Source organism: Zootoca vivipara, chromosome 6, assembly GCF_965207765.1.
Source record: "Zootoca vivipara chromosome 6, rZooViv2.hap1.1, whole genome shotgun sequence".
NCBI classification, from domain to species: Eukaryota; Metazoa; Chordata; class Lepidosauria; order Squamata; family Lacertidae; genus Zootoca; species Zootoca vivipara.
In genome coordinates, this window is record NC_142589.1 from 50,123,613 (window position 1) to 50,147,244 (window position 23,632).

Sequence of the window (23,632 nt, forward strand, 5' to 3'; positions counted from 1 at the left end):
GGAGGAAGGGATGCTAATTACTAGGCAAAACAGTGTTTTTCCATGATACAAAATAAATATCCAGGCACTTTCTATAAATATTAATAATTTCAAAGTGAACAAACTGCAGAATTCAGGTTCGTGCTGGGCATTAAAAGGACTGTCGATCATCCCAGTGAAACAAAAGATGGCAAAACCTTTCTAGTTTGTGATGACCTCAAGTTCCTGCCCCTCTGTACCAAGCGATAAAAAACATGTACTATCTAACCCAATTCTTTCCTTACAAAGAAAACAGCATTTAATAAGTTTGCAAGAGGTTGCAAATTCAGATTTAGATCATGTATGTATTCAGATTTCATTTAAAACCATATTAATTTTATGAGAAAAATATACAGTATAGCAAAAATCTTTTAAAAATCCAGTTTTGCTTAATTTTTTAAATCTATCACAATTATAAGCCCTGCCAATTTCTTCCCAGAGTTGAAAGGTTACAGTATGATGAAAGAGAACACTTAAAGGAAATTACAGGGTTTATCCCATACACTGCCACAATACTAAACAATGGACTAAAAATCAGCACCATTAAATTTGATGTCCACCCCCCACCCCCACCCCCACTTCAGGACCAGTTTACAAAAAAAAGGATAAGCTAGAAAAAACTTCCACAAAGACAGTTTTTATTGAACTGTTTTATTCTGGCTCAAAATAAAAGCCCCATTTTTCTGTAGCAAGGTACACTGAAGGTATGTCATGCTGCCGTTCACTGGGGTAAAAACACACCCCAACTAGTAAACCCAAAGGATTGGTAGATAAGACGAATTCATACCTTCACAGAATGTCTCATTGGTATTTACAACGTATCTGGTTTAAATAAACTTGGGACACCTCATACAGTATACATACTTATTGCGACATTACAGCACTTGCCTTTTGTCTTTAAAAAAATAAAATAAATCAAAACTGCTCAGTATCATGATTTGTGGATCCCAAAAAGGCATTGTTGTTAACATGCAAAATATTACTAAACAATAGTATCTAACTTCTACTGCTTCCAAATACTTGACCTCATAAGTAAACCAATTACAAAATACTTCCTTATTGTGCTATACAAAAAAATATAAAATTATGATTCTATCACTTAAATATTCCCATTTTCTAACAGTGCAGTTATCCACATTTTATCACTACTGAACATAAAGGAGAAACAAAAGAAGATCAGCAAATTAGGTAAAAATTGTTTAATCTTTGGATCCCTTTATTCCTGTGGCTTTCATACACACACATACAAAATACAAGTTACCAAATTACTGTTTCTAATTATAACTTAATGTCAAAAAAGTCATAACTAGTATTTCAGAATTGGCAAAAGTTTACTCCATACCAAATCACTGTTGGGATAAGAATAAGCAGTCAATGTCTCCAAGCTACAGTTCAGCAAAACTCAAGCAATTGCAAACACTAAATAGTCACTTTTAAATTGAGTATGTCAACATTAAAACAGAGTCAACATTTCAAGAATCAACACATGGAGACATATCATTTTTTATTCCAGGCACATCAAAGGAAACATAAGAACTTGTGTGTGCCTGGGTCATTTTTACTTCAAGAGTTATCACTAATATGAACTGTGAATTGTGACATGAGTGTTGAGGTTTGTCTTCATCTGAAAAAAGCCTATTAATCTGGTCAAATCCTGCAATATGCCAAAACCTAAAAAATGAATTTCTTGCCAGAGAATTATTTTATCCAGTTTTTATATAATTGAAGAACATCTAAAATGTTTATTTGTAGTCAAAATATAAAAATCAAACAAGTTTAAAGCTGAACAGCTATGTGGAACCGCCCCTGCAAAACAACTAATGTATGTGGTGTGTTTGTGTTTTAGCATTTCAACCCAGCAGGTTTGTAGACTTAAAAATGTTTATTCTTAAAAAATTAGTTGCTTTTATACAGCTATACAAAGTCTTTAGTGTTTCTTTGGCAATGGGATAATCATGGAATTTTACAACTATAAAAAGTTTTCCTTTGCCTAAGAAACAGGATTTACTGCGTTTACATTGTTTTTGACTGACAAAAATCAAGTTTTCTATTGCCCAGCACCCTATTTGACAAAGAGCACAACCATCTCAAAAGGGAGATTAAAGGATTTCCAAAAACAACCTTCACTGGCTCAACACACTCACAGTACTGACGGCCTTCTGCATACAATTGTCTTTGCAGCCTGCAGTAGTAATCAAATACAATTTGATAAATTCTTTTTGTGATGAAAAAAATACTTAAAAACTCCATTGAAGTACTGCTTTATATTTTAACTCTATGTAAGAAATTACTTAAGTCTTCTATCTCAAATATATTTAATGCTCATTGTTTTTGAAGATGGCCATTTTTTCTCCAAAAAGGTTACTGCTCCGTACCCCTTTGAAATTAAAAACAAACCCCAGTGCTGGTGACGAGTTTTACAGCAAATTAACAATTCTTTGCAAAGACTGACACATTCTCTGGATCATGAAGATCTACAGGTCCACCTGCGTTCAACTTCAGCTATGCAGCAACTTTGTTGTCTTTCTAAAAAAAAGAAAAGAAAAAGAAAATTACTTCCTGACCAATGCCAGTTTAGTCAAATTAATCAAGAACAGTAACAGATAAAGGAGGCTCAAATTAGAGAAGGCAACGTTAACAGTATTCAAAATGGGGCCCGAATCTCTCTAGATTGCATCAATCATAAATCCAGTTATCAAAGTCAATTCCAAAATGCCTTCCAAAGCTAGAAATCATTGCAAGAGTGGCTTACTCTTGTGTGCAGAATCCTCTGTAGCCCAACTCAGCTACAGGGTACTTCAGGGACCACCGGATCTCAGCTCAATCACAGAGCTCACCTGCAGTAGCGCCATTGGTTGTTCCCCAAGTTGGCAAGGCTCATTTGACAAGAAGAAATCAAGCCTTTAGTGTCATTGGCACAGAGTTGTGGAATACGCTGGCAATAGAGATTCAGAAGGTGCCTTTTAAACACCTGCTGAAAACTTTTCTGCTTTTCTACTCTGTCAGGCTTATGCAGGCAATTAAGAATACATCTTTCCACAATAATAAGTTGATTTCAGAGTTCAACTTTCTTATATGGTTTTTATGTAGAATATATAGAAGTGTATTGATGCATAAAAATAAATCTGAATCGCTGCAAAGAAAACTCATGCCCAGTATATAAGAGATTTTATGAGATGATTTGTTTTTTATTTTCTCATCCAGTATTAAACATATGTACTATTATTGCAGTTTTTTCAAGGTTTTTTTCATACTTTTTTGTATTTTTAACACAATAATGAGTGGCTGTATCTTGTTTTGATTGCGTGGCATTGTAGCTATTTTTATTTCTGGAATTACTGAATGCAGTGCCTATGGCTATAAGCAACAGATATAGGGTGGGGAACTTGTGGCCTTCTTAGGCAGCTATGAATTACAGCTCTCATCATACTGCTGGCTGGGTCTGAAGTTGAAGTACATCAAGTGAGAAGGCCACAAGTTCCCCATCCCTGCAAGATAGTTTGTAAGCAATTACCCTATATTCAAAATCTGCAAATTCCCTGCCGCCACGTCCACCTCTGAATCCACCACGAAATCCTCGAGGGGCGCCATAATTTCCTCTTGTGCCTCCACGTCCTCTTCCACCCCGGAAGCCACCAACTCCTCCGCCACCTCCTCTACCTCTGTAGCCCCCCCGGCCACGGTTTGGACGCATTGGAATTCCAAATGTCTCTGCATTTAGTCTTCTTTCTTCAGCCCAGGTTGGTCTTCGGTCTCTGAAACAGGCAAGTGACAAGAACACTAACTCCAGATCACTATCATTTTCATCACAAGGAGTACTGCTGCCAAAGACAGTTTGATGTTTTCAAGCTGCTTAGTACGTTAACATGCACTCAGTGAAACTGCACAGTAGCATCACTGTGCAGGAGTGGCATTCCAAACTCCTTTCGGAACCTTTACATTGAGAGCATGGAAAGAGTGAAAAAACAGTTCCTCAAATCAGAACCAAGTTATATCATCCCAATTACCCACTGGCTGCCTGAGTGAAGAATTTCCTGGTTAATGTTACTAGCAGCTGCCAGATTAGTTATCACTTGACTCTTGAGGTCTCCTGATGTTTTACCATGTGAGGCATGGTTCACCAATATCTGGAACGTAGCTTTATCAGAATGCTTGACCAGACACAGATGGGTGGCCTGGAGAGTTGCAAAATCGGCTAATTACAATGCCAATTGGTTTCCCTTACATCAGGAACGTTCAACAACCGGTCGATCACGAACTACTGGTCGATTGCGGGATAATAATAAAATAAAATAAGCTCAACAACTTTTGGCAATGACAATGGGTAGATCACTGCTAGTTTTTTAATACTGGGAGTAGATTGCAGTCTCTTGGGAGTTGGACGTGCCTGCCTTATATGAACAGGGAGAGATCTTCCCATATCCTTCCAGCTTCTCGTTTTTTGTTATGGCAGGGGTATTAAAATACAATCTGCTTTCAGTGGAGCAAGAGTGTAATTTGGTACACTTCTTTCCTGTTATTATTTCATTCTGCAACTCTGTATTACTTTTTCTCTGTTACCTTTTTTTGTCTTGTATATGTTTTTAGTGAAAAATTTATTGATCCTTAAGACATGTTGATCCACTGGAGTGGCTCCTACTAAATTAGCTTAGGGAGCACCATGTAAAACAGAACCTTCCATGCTTTGGGAGTAATACCAATTTCTCTGCATCCAGTTTCAGTGAAATTAATTACAGGCGATTCCTCTTTATCAAATTACTGATATAGATGCAAATAAAAATGCTGCCTGTTTGATACTTAAGAAGAAATCAAATAGAAAAGTAACAAAAGGTTTACAGCATATCCCCTTTCCCCTATCAATCCAAGGCCAAAATAAAAAAGTCTTACAGAAGGCTCAACCTTTGCCAAGAGCCTGGATACACCAGAAATGGAAGAGGATATATGATTCCGCAATGAACATCCATTGAACATCCATTGCAAATTTAAAAACACATCTTTACCAACAAATCTGGTCCTTGCAAGATCATGGATTATGGTTTGCTACTTCCTAACAAGCCATGATCAGGAAGCCAATAAACCATGTTCCCTGGTTTGAACATAATGGGAAGTCAAGGCTTCCTGGCTATATGGAAGAAGTGAAGTAGGAGCAACTGGGAGAGTACACAAGCACACTTCTCATTCACAGAAGGCCTGGTATATCATTATGCACAAATGCAGCCAGTCTCGACCTCTCTAAACTACAGTGTATCCAACCCTCTTTGAATTACAAAGCTGTTATTTCCTTTCGTTAATGAAGCCAAATATTTTGCATGCAGCAGTAGCAGCATTACATAGGTATAAGGTATAGCGTTTCATTCTGCATTTTAGTATCCATGGATCTTGCCATTTGGAAATTATATTTTCTGCTTGCTCAGTGGACTGCCAAAAAAACAAATCAGGTACCTATTGTCATCACAGGAAATGTTATCAAAGAAAGACTTGGTTTTGTCATAATAGCAGTTGGGTCCAAGTGGATCCTCTTCATCTGCATTGCCTTCACTGTTCTGGGTATCAACACCTGAGTCACCTTTATCTTCCCCATTTACAGGCTTCTCTGGTTTATCTTCTAACGAATCCAGGGGGCAGGGGGTGAGAAGAAAGGAAAAGGATAACATCAGTGAACAGTAAATGAAAATGCATCTTCAAAGAAAGGTAGAAAATGACTTGTGTATAATGCTACCCTAGAAGGATGCTGTAGATCAGCACACACAAAAATAACTTGCCATGAGTGAAGACAACAGCTGTCTCCTCTCTCTCTCCTGGCTATTCTCCTTCCTACTAGTCCTCAGCAGATCTCCAACAAACAAGATATTGCTGTAAAAATAGGAAAAAACTGCACTCCCTGACTTTGGATGACTCAAGTTGTCTTCAAGATGAGAGCAGCACAATTACAGCAACTAAAGAAGTGACAGAAGAGAATGTGGCAAATCACAAAGGGAGTATACTTTTTTAAAGCACTCCTTTAATATCTGTTGTAAAGCCTTCCTTGTAAGACTTTAATCCGGCCAGGAACACCCATACATAAACTTTAAAGAGTGCTGCTAATTTGTCCAAGCAATACTTGATTACATGAATTGTATGGCTAGCAGCAGAACACACTGCAAAGGGCAGGATTACAGCCCACTGCAGATTGTGCTTGTTTTATAATGTCCAGGTAATTTGATGGGGAGCTCAGTACTTCCTATTAAAAATGCAAGATTCTACTCATTAAAACTCATTATATTTATGTTGTTATAGTTTTAGACCATCCATTATCCAAAGATAGTGGGGCAAGATGCAACATAATTTAAAACCATACAATAAAACTACGAAACAAATATTAAAAATAAAAATTAATGTTAAAATAAACTAATAGCCTTAGCAAAATATGTACAACTTTAGCACCTCAGTTTCTTTCCAAAGTCTGAATAAATAAATGCTTCTTTAAAAGGCACCTAAAAAGCAGCACTTATGCTGGAAAGAATAAGGCATCACCAGCTGACTCTCTCCAAGGTCAGATTGGTAACTGTGGACAACTTTCTGTGGTTGAGGTACAGTCACTTAGGTAACATTTTGCCTCTTACCACAGCTAGTAAAATTAGGGCCACAGAAAATAATAAAAATGCAAGGAAAGGGGAAGCTAATCTACAGAATCTATACAAACTGCAGAATTCAAAATTTCCTAGGTTGGGAACAAGTTTAATTTCCTAAATATGGAATACACACAGCACTGCTTATCATTCCCTTGCGTAACACTTCTATCACCTCAGGGAGGAGGAAAGGCAACAGAGAAAAAGGAGGCAATAAATTATACCGATAGACTTTGAATGCATCTAAGTGAAACCTCTCTTTTCATCTGAAAACACCTATACAACTTAACTTCAAAACACTGCAGGATTAGTCCAATTTAACTCTCAACCCCTACAGGAATAAGAACCCTACTCACAACTCCACATAAAATGAAGTATAAAATAGCACAAGTACAAAGGGTTTTTCTTTCCTTTTTAAAGAACTTTTGTTTGAAACAGAAGTCAGATTTCCAAATTACATCTAGTTTCCATTAACTACCAGTCATTTAGATCCCGTGTCTATAGAAGGCTTAGGTTTACCTGTACTTGACAATACAGTCATTATTCCCTTGAAACAGCATTTCAGCTTACCTTTCAGTTTTAGTTTGTTGTGAAATTCGCGATCTATTTCCTCCTTATTGAATTGTGCATTAGCACTTTCAAAGTCAAAGTCCTTCTCAAACTTCATTGGAACATCCCGTCTAATACCAAATCTTCCTCTGCCTCCCCGGTGACCCCCACGGCCCCTTCGTGCTGAAGGTGCACCTGGAACTGGGGAAAAATAGGTTTTGAAGGGACCTATAAACGAAAGACCTGCAGTTTCAGATTTGTTCTTGCAAGTAGCAACATAAAACTATTATAGACAGGACTGATGGAGAGATTTCTGTCTGTCAAGCAGATATGATTACCAGACACCAGGCTGTTCAAGGTACAGTATATCATCTTCCATTGTTAACTTTCAGCCACTATATAGCTTAAAGCCCCATCATATACTTCTCTTAATAACCTAAGAGCAACTCTGCTGGATCAGGTCAAAGGCTTATCTAGGCTAGCATTTAGTTGCCACACTGTTCAATCATATGCCTCTGGGAAGTCCACAAAAGAGGACACAAGTATAACAGTCCTTTCCTGCTTGTGCAATTCAAAGGCAGGCTGCCACTAGTACTAAAGCTGCCGATTGCTTTACTCTCCAGGAATTTGTCTAATCCACTTTTAAAGTTGGCAGCCATCACTACATCTTGTGATATAATTCTAGATTTTGTTTATTTATTAAGCTTATGCCCTGCCTTTCTTCCCAAAGGAACCTAGGGCAGCATAGTTTTTAACTATACAGTGGTACCTCAGTTTCCGAACATCTCCGTTTTTGAACATTTCAGTTTTCAAACACACCTCGGAAGTCGAACATGCCACATGGCTTCCGTATTGCGGCTTTCGTTTTGAGTTTTCGAATGTTTCAGAACTCAAACGGTCTTCCGGAACAGATTATGTTCGAAAACCGAGGTACCATTGTACACTGTGTAAAACTAACCCTTTAAAAGGCTCTGACGTTCTGCAACAATCAATTCCACAAGACCAAATCCTTTCTTTTTTATTTAAACCCATTGCTTATCTATTTCGCTAGATGGTAATAATAATAATAATAATAATAATAATAATAATAATAATAATAATAATTTATTATTTATACCCCGCCCACAGTGACTCAGTTCAGAAGTAAATGAAATAATGGTTTCCCATTATGAGAACACATAGCCACAGGTGCTGGGCTTGTGCATGCTGCACCTCACCTGTCCCCTGTGCGTGAGAAAGTAGGTATTTCTTTTTGCTGTTTCAAACAAATTGCATTATGCTATTAAGCTCAAGCACAGGAACTGTGGTTTGTTTAGGCCAGTTAATTAAAACATCATTTGATTTTTGCAGTTTGAATTAGTTCCCTATATTTGGGTCTGGTTCAACAAAAGTGACTTTTAAAAAGCACTACAGTTTTTATCCTTTCCAAAAACAAATTCAGTTTACCCATTTGACGTTTGTTTTCATTTCTCAGATGTTCTGCTTCAGATCTTGAAACCTTGTGTGCTTCAGCTAAGAACAAAGAATGCAAAGAACATTTTGTTATTTTTCATTTTCTGTATACTAACTGCGAGCATGTAAGGAAAAAATCTCTAAGGGCTGCATCAGGGCAGTATTGCGCTCTGAGAAGAGTGTGGGGAAAAACCACACATCTTCTAAGTTAACCCCGCATGCCAAGCAGGCTGAGACTCCTATGCTGACAGAAATATTTCCCCAACCAACAACAGAAGCATCCAGGCATAAGCCTCACCTTACTGCAAGCCATGCCATTTTATTGCAGGGTATGCTTCATGACTCACAAATTTGTGTCTTCAGTGTCCACACTCAGACACTGAACTTTAAAAACAGACATATGGGTTTTCAAACTTTGAATCCAATCTTTGACAAAAGCATATGCTTAGTCACTTGCAAAGAACAGCCTTTTCACTTTGGCAAGAAGTATCGATATCAACAGAGCTTAAAATAATCAAGGTCCAAAGGTCAAGTTCTACCTCTTCTGTGCTCCTGATTTTCCAATGATTTTTGACTAGCAGGCCCTTGAGGTCTGGCTGAAACAGGACTCCTTCGCCCAACTGGTGCTGAAGCAGATAAGTGGGTTGCTGCTGTTTGTACTGCCTGCTCCAGGGTTGGGCTCTTTCTCAAATGGTCTAACGAAGGACTTGAGCGACCTGAAACAGAAATGACACCATCTTATGCCCAACCTTAGTTAAGTATTACTTTGAAGTCAATTATCTGCTTTACCTAGTCAAGACAACTATTTCCAAAGAGGAAATGTTTTTGCAACTTTAGATCCACTAACCCAAGACTTAGGACATATACTGTATATACATTTATTCTCTCTCAATCCTCAAAGGAAAAACAGGGTGAGATAGCTCATCTTTACCAAATAACAATAATAATAATTTTTATTTATATCCCGCCCTCCCCAGCCAATGCCGGGCTCAGAGCGGCTAACATCATACAATAAGTTAATTCAGTTATTAGCAAATGTCTGTCACCTAGAACTGCAGCTACTCCCTTAGATGTCACGATTCCTTAAAATAAGCACTAACAGTGAGTAGTATGGATGCAGAAAAAATAGATATTGAAAAAATATCTTGTTTAGCTTAGGTGAGGCAGATCTTTTTATTTAGCAGCTTCAGTCCAAGAGTCAGTGGCCCAGTTTGGATGCCACTACTGTATAAACCATGTTTAACGGCTTATTATTAATGCAGACAATGTTCCTCCTTAGCAAAGGCAAGCCATAATCTCTGGCTTTGCTCTAGGTTCATAGTTGGCAAGCCAAAAAACAAACACTGGGTTCACAGAGTAGTCTGTCTGGAAGAAAAATCACAATGATCCCCAGGCGTTGAGATTTGTTGTCCCCACTAGCAGAATACACCTAAAAGATTATTGGAACACAAGCTCACTTTCAGTGATAAGAGACAAGGCTAACTCTGCACAAAGAAGCAGAAGAGTGGTTCACATGTCATGCTAAATCAAGGCTTAGCAATACATGCATGAGCAGGAAGGGGTTGCCATGAGTCTGTGGCTAGTCCATTCCTCCTGTGTCATGTTTGCATATCACACTAACAAGGGTTCATCGCAACAGGCTCAACACGCTGAAGTATCACATGTGGTCTCCTTATCCTTTATGCAACAGGGAGGACTTTGGAAGATCCCCTCCCCACACTTTTCTTGAATCTTGACTTTTTGTAGTTTACTAAGAACTTTAGCCAATTGCAAAAAAAGACATGTTCAAATCATGGTTTCAGAAGTTGGCTGAAGTTCAATTAGTTTTTTTTTTTTAATAAATCACAATACCTGGTTTGGGAAACATAATAATGCAGAGATTCAAGGAAAGCAGAATTAAAAGCTACCAAGTCTTCCTTCTTGCTACATGGTAGGGAAGGGGAGGAGGCAGCACAAGAAACTTAGGTTCATTACAGCTAATGCATATTGCAGTAAACCAGAAAAAGAATATATTTCACATTTGAACAAAACACTGTGACAATGCATTCACCTTCTTAATCAAAAAGATCAATAATCTGACTGACACCACCAGCCTTTACCTTGTGAGAGCTGTGTTTTTAATGACCTTGCATCAGTTGTAAAAGTGGAACCAACTGCGCTGCTTTGGGATAAGTTAGCATTGGCTGAAGTTTCTGTTCCAAAAGATGTCAGTGAACTTCCTGCATGAAGTCAGAAAATAGACGTCAAGCCCCTGGTGGTGCAAGGCTTCAATTGAAGCACTGTCAATGAACTTCAATGCACCAAAACGTTCAGCTTCCCTGTTTTGCCTCAAGCAGCTCCAACAACTATAGAAGGATTCTGCGAGTTCTCCATTAGTGACCCTTAGCCACTACTACCAAGTACTCCTCAGGAAACACTGCATGGTTCTAAAAATGTTAACAGTCTCTGTAAGACTAAGGAGGCTAACAATTTAAATTGCCACTCTTAGACTAACGCCAACTGACCCAAATGTTATCTAACTTGTGTAACAAATAAAACATGAACAATTTTATTAAAGCAGCTAAGAAATACCAAAACCACTTCTCAAAAGCTACAATTATGTGATGTCTGTGCTAATTTTCAGAATAAAGAAAAGTATTTTATCAACAGCAGAAATCTGCAGAGATGTCAAACTATATGCAGAGTAATATACCAGACTCAGCTGAAACATATGTGAAACATATGGTAACTATTTCAGCTCAGCTGATAAGAAGGCTGCTGTTGGTGAAAGAGACTTGGGATAGATCTCCAAATTCAGTTGTGGCCAAAATTTAAGAAGCTTGAACTGAAATTACAGTTTACTAGTCGCCATCTTCAAAACTGCATTTATAGTCGGCAAAAAGTTCTCAACGGAAGTACAATATTAAATAAATTGCACACAAATTATATTCACAAATTAGCTATGGCAGTCTGTCTCATGATATTTTTACTAGATACAGGTAGGTAGCCGTGTTGGTCTGACGTAGTAAAAAATAAATAAAAAAAATCATTCCAGGAGCACCTTAGAGACCAACTAAGTTTGTCATAGGTATAAGCTTTTTTAAATTTTGTTTTGATATTTTTACTGTTTTTAAACAATCCATTCATCTTGCTATTAGGCCCTTGTTTTATCCTTCTCCTTTATGTTACTATTGTGATTAGTCATGAAAGTGGGCCAGTGTACCTATTCACATATTCCCTACGGATAACATCAAGCTAACAAGACTGTTAAACTCGGGCTGCTCCTCTCCCTCAAAGCTTTTTGAAAGTAATCTTTGATCTATTTATTCTAATGTGGGATCTCTCTAAACATATACACTGCACATAAAGTTGTTTCAAGAAAGATTAGAGGAGACCATCATCAGCAATATGCTATGATTAACTATAACATTGTAACTTCCTGAAGCTACAGCCCAGGTAACCTCTCCCGTAATCATGGAGCACACTTTAAACTTACTAGGTTCACACCACAGCCTAGCAACTTCTGAACAAAACCACTTTACAAACTGGAACCAGATGCTGAGATGTCCAGTGACATGCCTGGTGAAATTCTTGTTTCCCACCCACAGGACAATGCTTCCTAGACAAAGCTAGTAAAGAGAAAGCAGAATGTTCACAATACTCAGATGTTTACAATTCATTGGATTTGGCCAGAGTCTAATATTTATAAATGTGGAAAAGTGAACCTGACAGTCTAGTTTTACTTTTGCTTACAGCAGTATCCCCACTTATATGGGTGTTACGTTTGCAGGGACTGTGCATATACGTGGAATTAGGTAAAGGTAAAGGGACCCCTGACCATTATGTCCAGTCGTGACCGACTCTGGGGTTGCGCGCTCATCTCGCATTATTGGCCGAGGGAGCCGGCGTATAGCTTCCAGGTCATGTGGTCAGCATGACAAAGCCACTTCTGGCAAACCAGAGCAGCACACGGAAACGCCGTTTGCCTTCCTGCTGTAGCGGTTCCTATGTATCTACTTGCATTTTGACGTGCTTTTGAACTGCTAGGTTGGCAGGAGCTGGGACCGAGCAACGGGAGCTCACCCCGTCACAGGGATTCGAACCACTGACCTTCTGATCAGCGAGCCCTAGGCTCAGTAGTTTAACCCACAGCGCCACCTGGGTCCCCATACGTGGAATTAACACCATCTAAAAAGCTTGTAAACGCCCTCTGCCAAAAATCTGCCAAACTCCACCACAATTGCTCCCTCCAAACCTCCCTCTCAAATACCAACTCCCCACAAGCCTCAAAGGCTATTGGGATTACTAGCCATTTCCCCGCTCTTCTTGTGACATTTTTTGCAGTTTTCTCATTCTTTTTGCACTGTTTTTCCTCTTTTCATACTCTTTTGCAGTTTAAATCAATTTATTTAATTATTTCCCGGCACCACACATATGTGCCACTGCGCATGAGTCGAACACACATAAGTGGGGAGACACTTATACTCCCATTTTCACACTGGGCATCTAGGAAATTTCAGTCCATCCAAGAATGAAGCAGATATGCTCTTGCCTCCCACCATCTTTCCACCAAAGATGCTCTAAAAACACAGTAAACCAAGAATCTCATAGAATTGTACAGTTGGGACTCTGTGGGTAATCTTGTCCAACTCTCTCTCTGCAATGAATGAATCTCAGCACACAGTGCCCCATCCAATTTGAAACCATACTGGATCCTGCTTAGCTTTGCAAATGTGCTAACAGTTTAGTATGGTTTAAGGACTGCACTGTTTTTGCTCCTGAGCATCAGCTGCCACTGGGTTGAACTACATCAAGCTGCACAACGGAGATGAACTCACATATGTCCCAATGTTGCTCCTACAGGTAACCCCTTTTATCTTAATTGTAAACAAGATTCCAAGTACCCCAAAGAACTACCATAAACTCTGACAGTCTTATAAAGCAGATCTGCAAAAATGAAAACGTTTACCAAAATGGGTCTAACATGGACTATTGGGTGCCTACTTGGCCACAAATGTGTCCTGCACAAGAGGAAAGAAAATAGCAGCAGCCAAAGAACACCCCACTGCGCATATTAGTGAAGCTTGCAAAGGAGAAATTATTGAGGGGTAGGAGGGTGGCCTGGGGAATGTGGCCTTCTTGGGTGCACATGCTTTCATAAGATCAACTCAGTAAATGTGAATTTTACCCTATGGGGTGGGAACAGTATATACTTGAAAATATTTTAACATTCATATGCTTGCCAAGAAAAGAAGTTTAAAATGCAAACATACCAACACCAACAGCGCCAAATTGCTGGCCCACTAATGGACTTGGACTAAACTGGCTGTAGGCTGGCATTCTGCCAAAAGGACCGTAGGAACCCACAGATTGGAATGAAGAAGTAGAAGACGATCCTAGAGAGGACTAAAGAAAACCACATTCATGGAAGACTATCAAAGCAGAAATAAACAATTATCATGAAATGATATCATTATGCTGCATAAAGTTAGCAATAAAACCAGAGTACAAGACCCTTTCTTGAACTGGGTTGCATTAGAAAGTGAGAAATAAAACACATTCCAACTAGTGTAAGAAAATGAATTTATTTACCAAATGTGTGCTTATTTTCCAGATAACATAGCCATTTCAATACTCAGAATGGCATGGATAATTCAAAATGCAATAACTAGTTCGGCTGGTCCCTTCACTGCGAGAAGCGAGGTTACAGGGAACCAGGCAGAGGGCCTTCTCAGTAGTGGCACCCTCCCTGTGGAACACCCTCCCTTCAGATGTCAAGGAAATAAACAACTATCTGACTTTTAGAAGACATCTGAAGGCAACCCTGTTTAGGGAAGTTTTTAAGGATTGATGTTTTTATTATGTTTTTAGTTATGTTGTAAGCCATCCAGAGTGGCTGAGGTAAGCCAGCCAGATGGGCAGGGTATAAATATAATAATTAATAAGAATAAGTATACCTCTGTAGTGTATCCTTGATGCAATGGCAAAAATCAAAGACAGCTTAATATTAATAAGTAATATTTATACCCCACCCATCTGGCTGGTGTTTTTATTGAAAACATTGTTGCCAAGAAATCAAACACAGTTGCATTTGACTTTAAAAGAGGAAACTTCTCCAAAATGAGGGGGCTGGTAAAAAGGAAGTAGAAAGTGAAAGTGAAAAGGCTTAATAGAAGCTGAGATAAAATATACTGCAGACCAGGAAAGATACCAGGGCCAAAAGAATGCCAGCATGGTTAACAGAGTCAAGGAACCTATTGGAGACAAGAAAGCTTCCTTCAGAAAATGAAGGGTCTTATTCAAATTTGGAGAACAACAAAAATAATACAAAGGTTGGCAAAAGAGAAGGAAAAAAAAACCTTTAGAAGCCTGTCTCTTTAAAAACATTTCAGGCAATGACAATGTTTTGTGTGCGTCCAATTGTTGTGTGACCACCGATGCACAGCTCCCTTAGTACCCAGAAGAGGGCTGAACAGAGATGGGCTTATGCGCACTTCGCTGATGGGCACCAGAATGGGCTTATGCGCACTTCGCTGATGCACATGGGGGCTAGGAACAGAACCCCCATGGCAAAATGGTTGTCATCTGTACAATCACCAACAACACATCATTTACATACATTAGAAGAGACTAGCTGGGAGGCAGCTGGACATCTGGATAACAAGCAAGTCAAATATGTGCTCAAGGAGCTTGGCAGAGAAGCTCAACAAATTCTTTGCATCTGTATTCATAGCAGAAGATGTAGGCCAATCCCTGTGCCCGAACAAAACTTTCTCAAAAAAGGAGTCTAAGGAACTGAGGAAACAGTTGACCAGAGATAAAATTCTAGGGCTTGACGAATTAAAACCGAAAAACTACCAGATCAGGATAGGATCTTCCCAAGAGCTACAAGTTTCATATTTTAATTAGAAGATCATCAGTTTCAATCTTGAGTTCTTTATTACCTTGAGGACTGGAAAGTGAGCAATATAACAAATTTTAAAAGGGGATTCAGAAGGGATCTATGAAATTATAGACTGGTTAGCATGTCTGTTCTAGGAAAATTGTTGGAAAGCACTCTAAAAGATAGAATTACCAAGCATATCAAAGAACAGGTCTTGCTGAAAAAGAACCAGCATGGCTTCTGCAAGAGTAGGTTCTGTCTCATTAACCTATTAAGATTTCATTCAGGGAGTCAACAAGCATATAGAGGTGATCCAATTAATGTTTTGTATTTAGACTTTCAAAAAGCTTTTGATTAAGTGCTCCACCAAAGGCTCCTGAGTAAGCTTAGCAATCATAAAATTGGAGGAGTAACTAGCAATAATAAATGGACAGTTCTGTCAATGGACAGATGTAGAAAGTAGAATCCCCCAAGGACTGGTATTGGGATCTGTGCATTTTAACTGGTCCCTAAATGATCTGGAGTAGGGGTAAGCAGTGGCATAGCTAAGTTTGCAGATGGTAACAAAATGTGTAAGATCATGCATAATTTGGACATAGTATGATTGTGCAAGTTATGGAGAAAGTATGGGAAGCTTTTATCTCTCTCTCATAATACTAGAACCTGGAACCATTCAATGAAACTGAAGGCTGGAAGTTTCAGGAGAGACAGAAGAAAGTACTTGTTCACATAGGGGCTAGTTAAACAACGGAATTCACTCCCACAAGAAATAGTGATGGCCATCAATTTGGATAGCTTTAAGAGAGGATTAGAGAAATTCATAGTGGATAAGGCAATCAATGGCTGCTAGAGATGCCAGCGATGGAGGTAATAAGCTACTAAATTCCAGCTGCTGGGAATCACAATTGGGAGAGTGCTGTTGCACTCAGGTGCTGTTTGCAGGCCTCTCAGTGGGAAATCTGGTTGGCCACTGTGAGAAAAGGATGCTGCACTAGATGGGCCTTTGGTTGGATCCAGCACGGCTTTTCTTATGTTAATGCTGTATACATTTTGTCATTAATAAATTTGTGAAAAATCTCTTGAACACATATAAATAACTTTTTCCTAAACAGGTAGGTAGCCGTGTTGGTCTGGATCGAAGTAAAATAAAAAAAATTCCTTCAGTAGCACCTTAAAGACCAACTAAGTTTTTATTTTGGTATGAGCTTTCGTATGCATGCACACTTCTTCAGATACAGTGAAATGGAAGTTTCCAGGCACTTATGTAGAGAAGGGGTGGGGAGGGGTGGGGATGGGGAGGGGGGATCACTCAGAAGGGTGGTGGAAATGGGTGATTGACTGACTGATAGCTGTTGATGACCGGAAACGACTGCAAATGGTTTTGCATGAAAAAGCAAGGGTTGAGATGGCTGAAGATCGCTTATCATGTATAATGAGATAAGAATCCGATATCTCTGTTCAAACCAGGTCCCTCCATGGTTTTGAGCTTCGTTTCCGGTCATCAACAGCTATCAGTCAGTCAATCACCCATTTCCACCACCCTTCTGAGTGATCCCCCCTCCCCATCCCCACCCCTCCCCACCCCTTCTCTACATAAGTGCCTGGAAACTTCCATTTCACTGTATCTGAAGAAGTGTGCATGCACACGAAAGCTCATACCAAAATAAAAACTTAGTTGGTCTTTAAGGTGCTACTGAAGGAATTTTTTTTATTTTTCCTAAACAATATAAGATGATCCAGATCATACAGTTTCAGGTATATAGACACCAAAATTGATTACAATGTATAACTAGACATAGCTAAAGCTCAAACTGCTACATGGTGACTGTACCTGAACGATAGCTGGATCCTGGGGCAGAGAACACTGTGGTTTGGGTGGTTCACAAACTGTTAAATCCTTAATATCACTGCCACGGAATATAATGTATTCAAATACTTCATCACGAGGTGGTATAGGTCGATCAGTTGGTCTATCTTCCGTACCAAAAGAACGAACTGCAGGAAAAAGCAAACAATTTTTTTCATGTATCATCCAACACTTTCTCACAATATTTACACATTGACAAATAAAAACTTGCATCACTTTGGTCTAACGCATCATGTGACAAAGTGCAGCTCAATATTCATTAGGTTCACTACACTGATACTTTCAAAAGAGCACTCCCCCCCCCAAAGTCAGCTGAATTCATTCAGATCAAGTCAATTTGCATTAAAAGGTCAGCAAGTCATTTTTCTTGATTTACTTCATACAATCTTACACAAAAGCAGGCAATCTGTAAATTCCTTGGGTGATCATGAAGGCACTGTTTTGCATGGTAGCCTAAATAATGCAGAATGGGCAGCGGCTTGTCCAGAAAAGGAGGGGGCAGAGAAAGGGGCATCTGGGGAATTTAGTTACTAATGTTACCATGGCAAGGTGTGTTGAGGGGAAGCAGAGCCTGAATTAGGGAGGAGTCATAATTCAGTGGTAGGCACACACACACAAGCAAAATAAGTCATCTAGGCCCATAAGAAAAATGGAAAGCTTTGCAGGTTTAATTTCAATGAGTTCTAAGCTGAGGTAGGGCTGGATGGAATAATGCATAAAGGGCAGAGGCATGCATAAGGTTAAGCATAATGAGGTGAAAAGGATCATAATGAACGAGGGATAATCGTAAGAATTTCTAGTTCATGTGCCTTCTAAGTGTAGAAGCAAGAAAATACACGAGGAAAATAGAAATAAAATACTTTGTTCACAAATGAGATGAAAATTATTAGGCTCAGTTTGATTTGTTTGATATGAGGATACAAAAAAAGGCATTTCTATGCATTTTTACCTTTTGGCTAAGATTATGTGCAGTGTCTAAGAAAAATGTTAAGGTGTATTAGATACTGTATAACAATCTTAACTTAACAAAAGTAGCCCACATTTCTAATTTCTGCCAAATACTTCTTTGAATACACAGGTAACTTACAAGTAATGTGGAAGGAACTTGTGCACATTCAGCTTTACATGCTTGGTATTCTTTTTAATTAAAAAGAGAAAAGACTTTTCTTTTCAGCACCACTGAATCCAGTGTTTTGACTATGCAATTTTGGCTTTACGCCAGGCTTCCTCAACCTCGGCCCTCCAGATGTTTTGAGACTACAATTCCCAGCATCCCTGACCACTGGTCCTGCTAGCTAGGGGTCATGGGAGTTGTAGACCAAAAACATCTGGAGGGCCAAGGTTGAGGAAGCCTGCTTTACATGCTAACCCTGGAAAGTAACAGCCACATTAAGTTGAGAGTCACCTGTATTTAAAAGATATATATATAATATGGCGTATGAAGCCGCCTTGCCATGAGTCAAAGTAGTGTTTCATCCAGTTCCATGTTGTCTACTTCCTGGGAGCCTCAGGAAGCAGCCTCTCTTAACTATGTCCATCCTATATTTTTTCTGGCTCAGATTGAACCTGGATCCTTCTGTGTACATAGCAGGAGCTCTATCATTTTGGGAGTTTTTCAAACAAGACTTCACTTAATTTGTTTTGTTTTATTCTTCACCACAGATTTTAGAGCAGTGGCAACAAGTATAAATAATGAATCATTAAAATACTACTATAACAACTACCACCTGCAATTGTTAAGATTTATCCACCCTCCTGTTAAACTGTGATTAATCTCTGGCCCTGCAGATGTTGCTGAACAACAGCTGCAATCATCCTTGAGTACCAATCATGCTAGTAGGAGCTGGAATGCAACAACATCACAGGTTAGCCCAGGCATCCCCCAAACTGCGGCCCTCCAGATGTTTTGGCCTACAACTCCCATGATCCCTAGCTAACAGGACCAGTGGCCGGGGGAGATGGGAATTGTATTCCAAAACATCTGGAGGGTCGAAGTTTGGGGATGCCTGGGTTATCCTACCTGGTTTAGGGTTTGGAGATAACAGTAAACTGCAGAAGTAATAAAACACAATGACTATAGTGTGTGTGTGTGTGTGTGTGTGTGTGAGAGAGAGAGAGAGAGAGTGAGTGAGTGAGTGAACGCCAAAAGCCTAAACAGGCTCATTCCCATCATGATAAACCATCACTTTTTGAGAAATCAGAACTCGACCAAAGTCGAGGATGCTTGTTACTGAGCAATCTGTATTCCTTCAAATACTTGAAATCTGCATTCCTTTCAAAATTTCAAGATAGAAATTACTTTTGCTAGCCTCTGAAATAACAAAAAATGATCACATATGAATTGCTGTTTCATATGTATTTAACTACAATTTCAGAAGCTTTTTAGAATTTGAAATAGTTCTAAGTTGATTTAAATGAAGTTTTATTAAATGTCTAATAATGAGACAGGGTATAACAAGCAAATATAATGATGTTTGCACTTGATTACCAAGAAACAAAAATAATTTAATATAATCTGAGTAATCTGTACTTTGTAGACACTGAAAAAGCATCATTGAAAGCCAAGTGTATTTTTTAATTTATCATTTTAAGGACACCAAAACACACATTAAAAGGTAAGCCATTACAAATTAAACAATTACATTACACAATAAACAATTATTATTGTTGGTCATAAACTAAAGTACATTTACTTTATACAAAGTTGGAGACTAGCACAACTGCAATAGAGACTGCCTCCTATGGCAGTCTTGTTCCCTATTCTTGAGGCCAGAAAGAATTTGGTTTCCTTACTTTTGTCAAACTATGTGAAAACTATGGCGTTTGCATTTAACTAGCTGGCACTAAGGGACCCCCCACTTCTCTCCTGAAAGATGCCTGCACATTCTTAGTTGAAAACAATATGCATAAAATTATATAGTCTTCTTAGGGCAGGGTGCTAACCTGTGGCCCCCCAGATGTTGCATTCAGATTCTCATCAGCCTCAGCTAGCAGGGTTAGTGGTTGGGAATGATGTGAGTTGTAGAAATATCTGGGTGCACATGTGCATCACCTTGTATTGCAGTAAGAATAATCAACAAGCATGCTCCAAGCAAGTTTATGGAAAGTAAACACGTAGCAGAACAAGGTGGAACCAAAGTGGTAAGAGTTCTGAGGCGGCATAATGGGCAGTAAGACTTCAGCATGGCAGTGTAAGATAAATGACACTTTTAAAAATGCTCCCTGTTATTGAGGCAGTTTTAAAAGTATAAGGGAGAGGCAAAGGGAGTTTTAGCACACAGTATTCTTTTCACTGGGATGATTTCACTTAGATGAATATATATACAGGATATACCCGAGGTGTACTCCTGTAGCAGAACTTAACAAACTCAGCAACTTCTGTGGGACTTACTCCCAAAGTGTGCCTTGCAATGGAGCTGTTTTTGTCTCATTTGTTTTATTTAGGGCAGCCTTCCACAACCTGCTACCCTCTCACTGTTTTGGACTACAGCTCCTGTCAGCCCCAGCCAGTGCGGCTGTGATGAGAGTCTTACTACCAAAACATCTGGAGGAGCAGAAGATTGACAAAGGCCCTGCTTTAAGAGATTATACTTGACATCCAGCTTAGAGTGGGCGCTGCAATAACATCCAGCAACCCTAACCCTCCTACGGGATCTTCAACTGAACCTCGCACAACACATCTCTTTATTAAGATACAAATTCTACAGGCATCTTTGCTTGAATCCTGGTTTGCTTGCCCCCAACTCCACCCCGCCCTTATAGGAGTGGTGTGCCTTTATATCTCAACTTACCTTCTCAAGACAAACCACCCATCTCTCGTGCTGGAAACCAGTAACCCTCCCTTCCCTGGGTAGTCGATTGAAGCTCGCACAACGCATCTCTAAGGGGAATCTTTATTTAATTCCCTGTTTGCTTGCCTCCACCTCCCGCCTACCTTGCAGGCTTAGCGTGCCTTTTATATTTCAACTCGGGTCCCCGAGACCGACCACCCACTTCCACTGGGGAGAAGTGGGGGCTGAGGCCTCTCCGTGCCTTGCCCCCAACCAACCGCCAAGCATCTCCCCCCCCGGCCACCTTCTCCTTTCCGGGCCGCCTTACCCTTCGCGAGAGCTACCGTGGAGTTCTCGGTGTCGATGGTGTAGAGGATGCCCTCATATCGGATCTCGGCCTTGGAGATCAGGCTGATCTTGCTGCCGATATACGGCGTCCCACCGCTCATGGCGGCGGCTGAAGCAGAGGCTTGGTTCGAGGCTTCCTCACGCCCCCCTCTAGCACCCCGGTCGGGTCCGGCTTCGGACGAAGCCTCCGCCGCCTCCTCCTTTTCCCTCACGCCACAGGCCAGGCCGCTTCCCTCTAGCTCTTTCCCTCGCTTGGGCCCGGAAGGCCGCTCAGCGCCCCGCCACACAGGCCTCCGCTGCTACAGCTGCCCCGACGCTCCCAACATGGCCGCCGCCCGCTCCGTCAAAGCGCCCGACTCGACTTTACTCCTCCTCCACCACCCCCACCACCTCAGCCGCGAAATGCATGTTGGGAACAAGACGCCAAATCTCGCGATGAAAGGGAAAGCGCGCTAGGCGGCCGGGAGGCTAGAGATGACGCGGGCAGGAGCGAAGGAAGCCTGACTAGGCCGCGCCACACCAGGACAAGGAGGCTGTGGGCAGTCCGGGGGGGGGGGGCTTCTCTCCACGTTTAACTGAATGGGACAGGGCCACTCCCTTGCAGGGGCTCCGCGCTATATTGGAACCTTTCATACAGGCCTGTAGGCCTCACTGAGGATGCTGGACTACAACTCCTATAATCCCCGAGTACGGCTGGGGCGGGGGGCAGCTGGGAGTTGGAGTCCAACGCTTAACGATCACCGATTGACCTCCCCCGCCGGGCTGTCATCCCATGAATTCCATCATGCTCAGGTTCCTTCAGAGAGGGTGACCACAATACCGCATATTGGGGCCGGGGGAACATCGGTGGCCCTCCACATATTTAGCAACTCCCACCAGCCCCTGCAGCCAGCGTGGTGAATGGTCAGGGATGGTGGGAGTCCAGCGACCCCACGAGTGCTACAGTTTCCCCTGCCTTATAGAAACAGAATAAGAGGCTGCTGCATTAAGCCAATGGTCCAATTAGTCCAGCGTCTTGTCACAGTGGCGAACCAGGTGCCTCAATGAGAAGCCTGGAAGCAAGATCCAAGTGCAGCAACACCCTCCCTTCCAGCAACTGGTTTTCAGAAGCATTGCTGCCTCACAGCCATCATGGGTAGTACCTTTATTCTAAGAACATAAGAGGGCCTATCTAGTCCAGCAACCTGTTCTCGCAGTGGCCAACCAGCTCTCCACTACCAGGACCTGAGTAGAAGAGCAGCACTCTCTCCTCCTGCAGTTTCCAGCAATGGGTGTTTAGAACTTTCATTGCCTCTAACCATGTAAGAAGAGCAGAGCCATCATGCCATATAGACAATACTTGTGAAATGGCCTCGGTCCAGTATACCTGAAGGAGCGTCTCCACCCCCATCGTTCTGCCCGGACACTGAGGTCCAGCACCGAGGGCCTTCTGGCGGTTCCCTCGTCGCGAGAAGCCAAGTTGCAGGGGACTAGGCAGAGGGCCTTCTCGGTAGTGGCGCCCGCCCTGTGGAACGCCCTCCCATCAGATGTCAAAGAGAAAAACAACTACCAGACTTTAAGAAGACATCTGAAGGCAGCCCTGTTTAGGGAGGCTTTTAATGTTTAATAGATTACTGTGTTTTATTTTTCTGTTGGAAGCCGCCCAGAGTGGCTGGGGAAACCCAGCCAGATGGGCGGGGTATAAATAATAAATTATTATTATCATTATTATTATTAATCTGTCTCTTGTTTGCAGCAAAGATTTCTTTGTGGGGTGGGGAATGGTTAATAGCTCACATTTGATAAAGCCCACATAATTCTGCATCTTTAGTGTATTTAGACCTCACAGCATAGCTGGGGAAGATTTTTGCCTTCAAGCCCTGTGGACTTCCTAAAGCATCTTGTTGTCCAACTGCTATGGGGAATAGAATGCTGAACTACATGAATGCTTATTCTGGCTCTGCTTATGTGCATGAGTAAGCCCTAAGGTTGTGTGGACTTCATTGCAAGTAAACATGCTCAGGATAGGGCTCTTAAAAATTGCCCTTCAGCAAATTTTGCACTGAGCTACTGAAATAAGTTGAATCAACCTCTATAACTTCTTAAAATTTATCTAGATAGTCCCTGAAACCATGGAAGACCTGTTAATATTTCTGCAGCAGGGCCACTGCCTCCAGTA

At 40.7% G+C, this 23,632-nt stretch overlaps 1 protein-coding gene across 4 annotated transcripts; it reads right to left on the reverse strand.

The window, feature by feature from the left end:
* Window positions 1-653: 653 nt before the first annotated feature.
* Window positions 654-21,819, reverse strand: LSM14A (LSM14A mRNA processing body assembly factor). 4 transcript variants are annotated; one of them, XM_035117757.3, is made up of 10 exons: window positions 21,455-21,819; window positions 17,321-17,484; window positions 13,880-14,012; window positions 10,727-10,846; window positions 9,167-9,343; window positions 8,622-8,687; window positions 7,197-7,376; window positions 5,461-5,623; window positions 3,533-3,773; window positions 654-2,544 (listed from the first exon to the last, which is right to left on the reverse strand). In XM_035117757.3, exons 1-10 carry the CDS (start codon window positions 21,573-21,575, stop codon window positions 2,521-2,523), a joined length of 1,389 nt encoding a protein of 462 aa, XP_034973648.3. In that variant the 5' UTR covers window positions 21,576-21,819; the 3' UTR covers window positions 654-2,520. The 4 variants fall into 4 exon arrangements, with proteins under 4 accessions (XP_034973648.3, XP_034973647.3, XP_034973651.3 ...); XM_035117756.3 differs by having other exon boundaries at window positions 7,197-7,403; XM_035117760.3 differs by lacking the exon at window positions 10,727-10,846.
* Window positions 21,820-23,632: the final 1,813 nt, after the last annotated feature.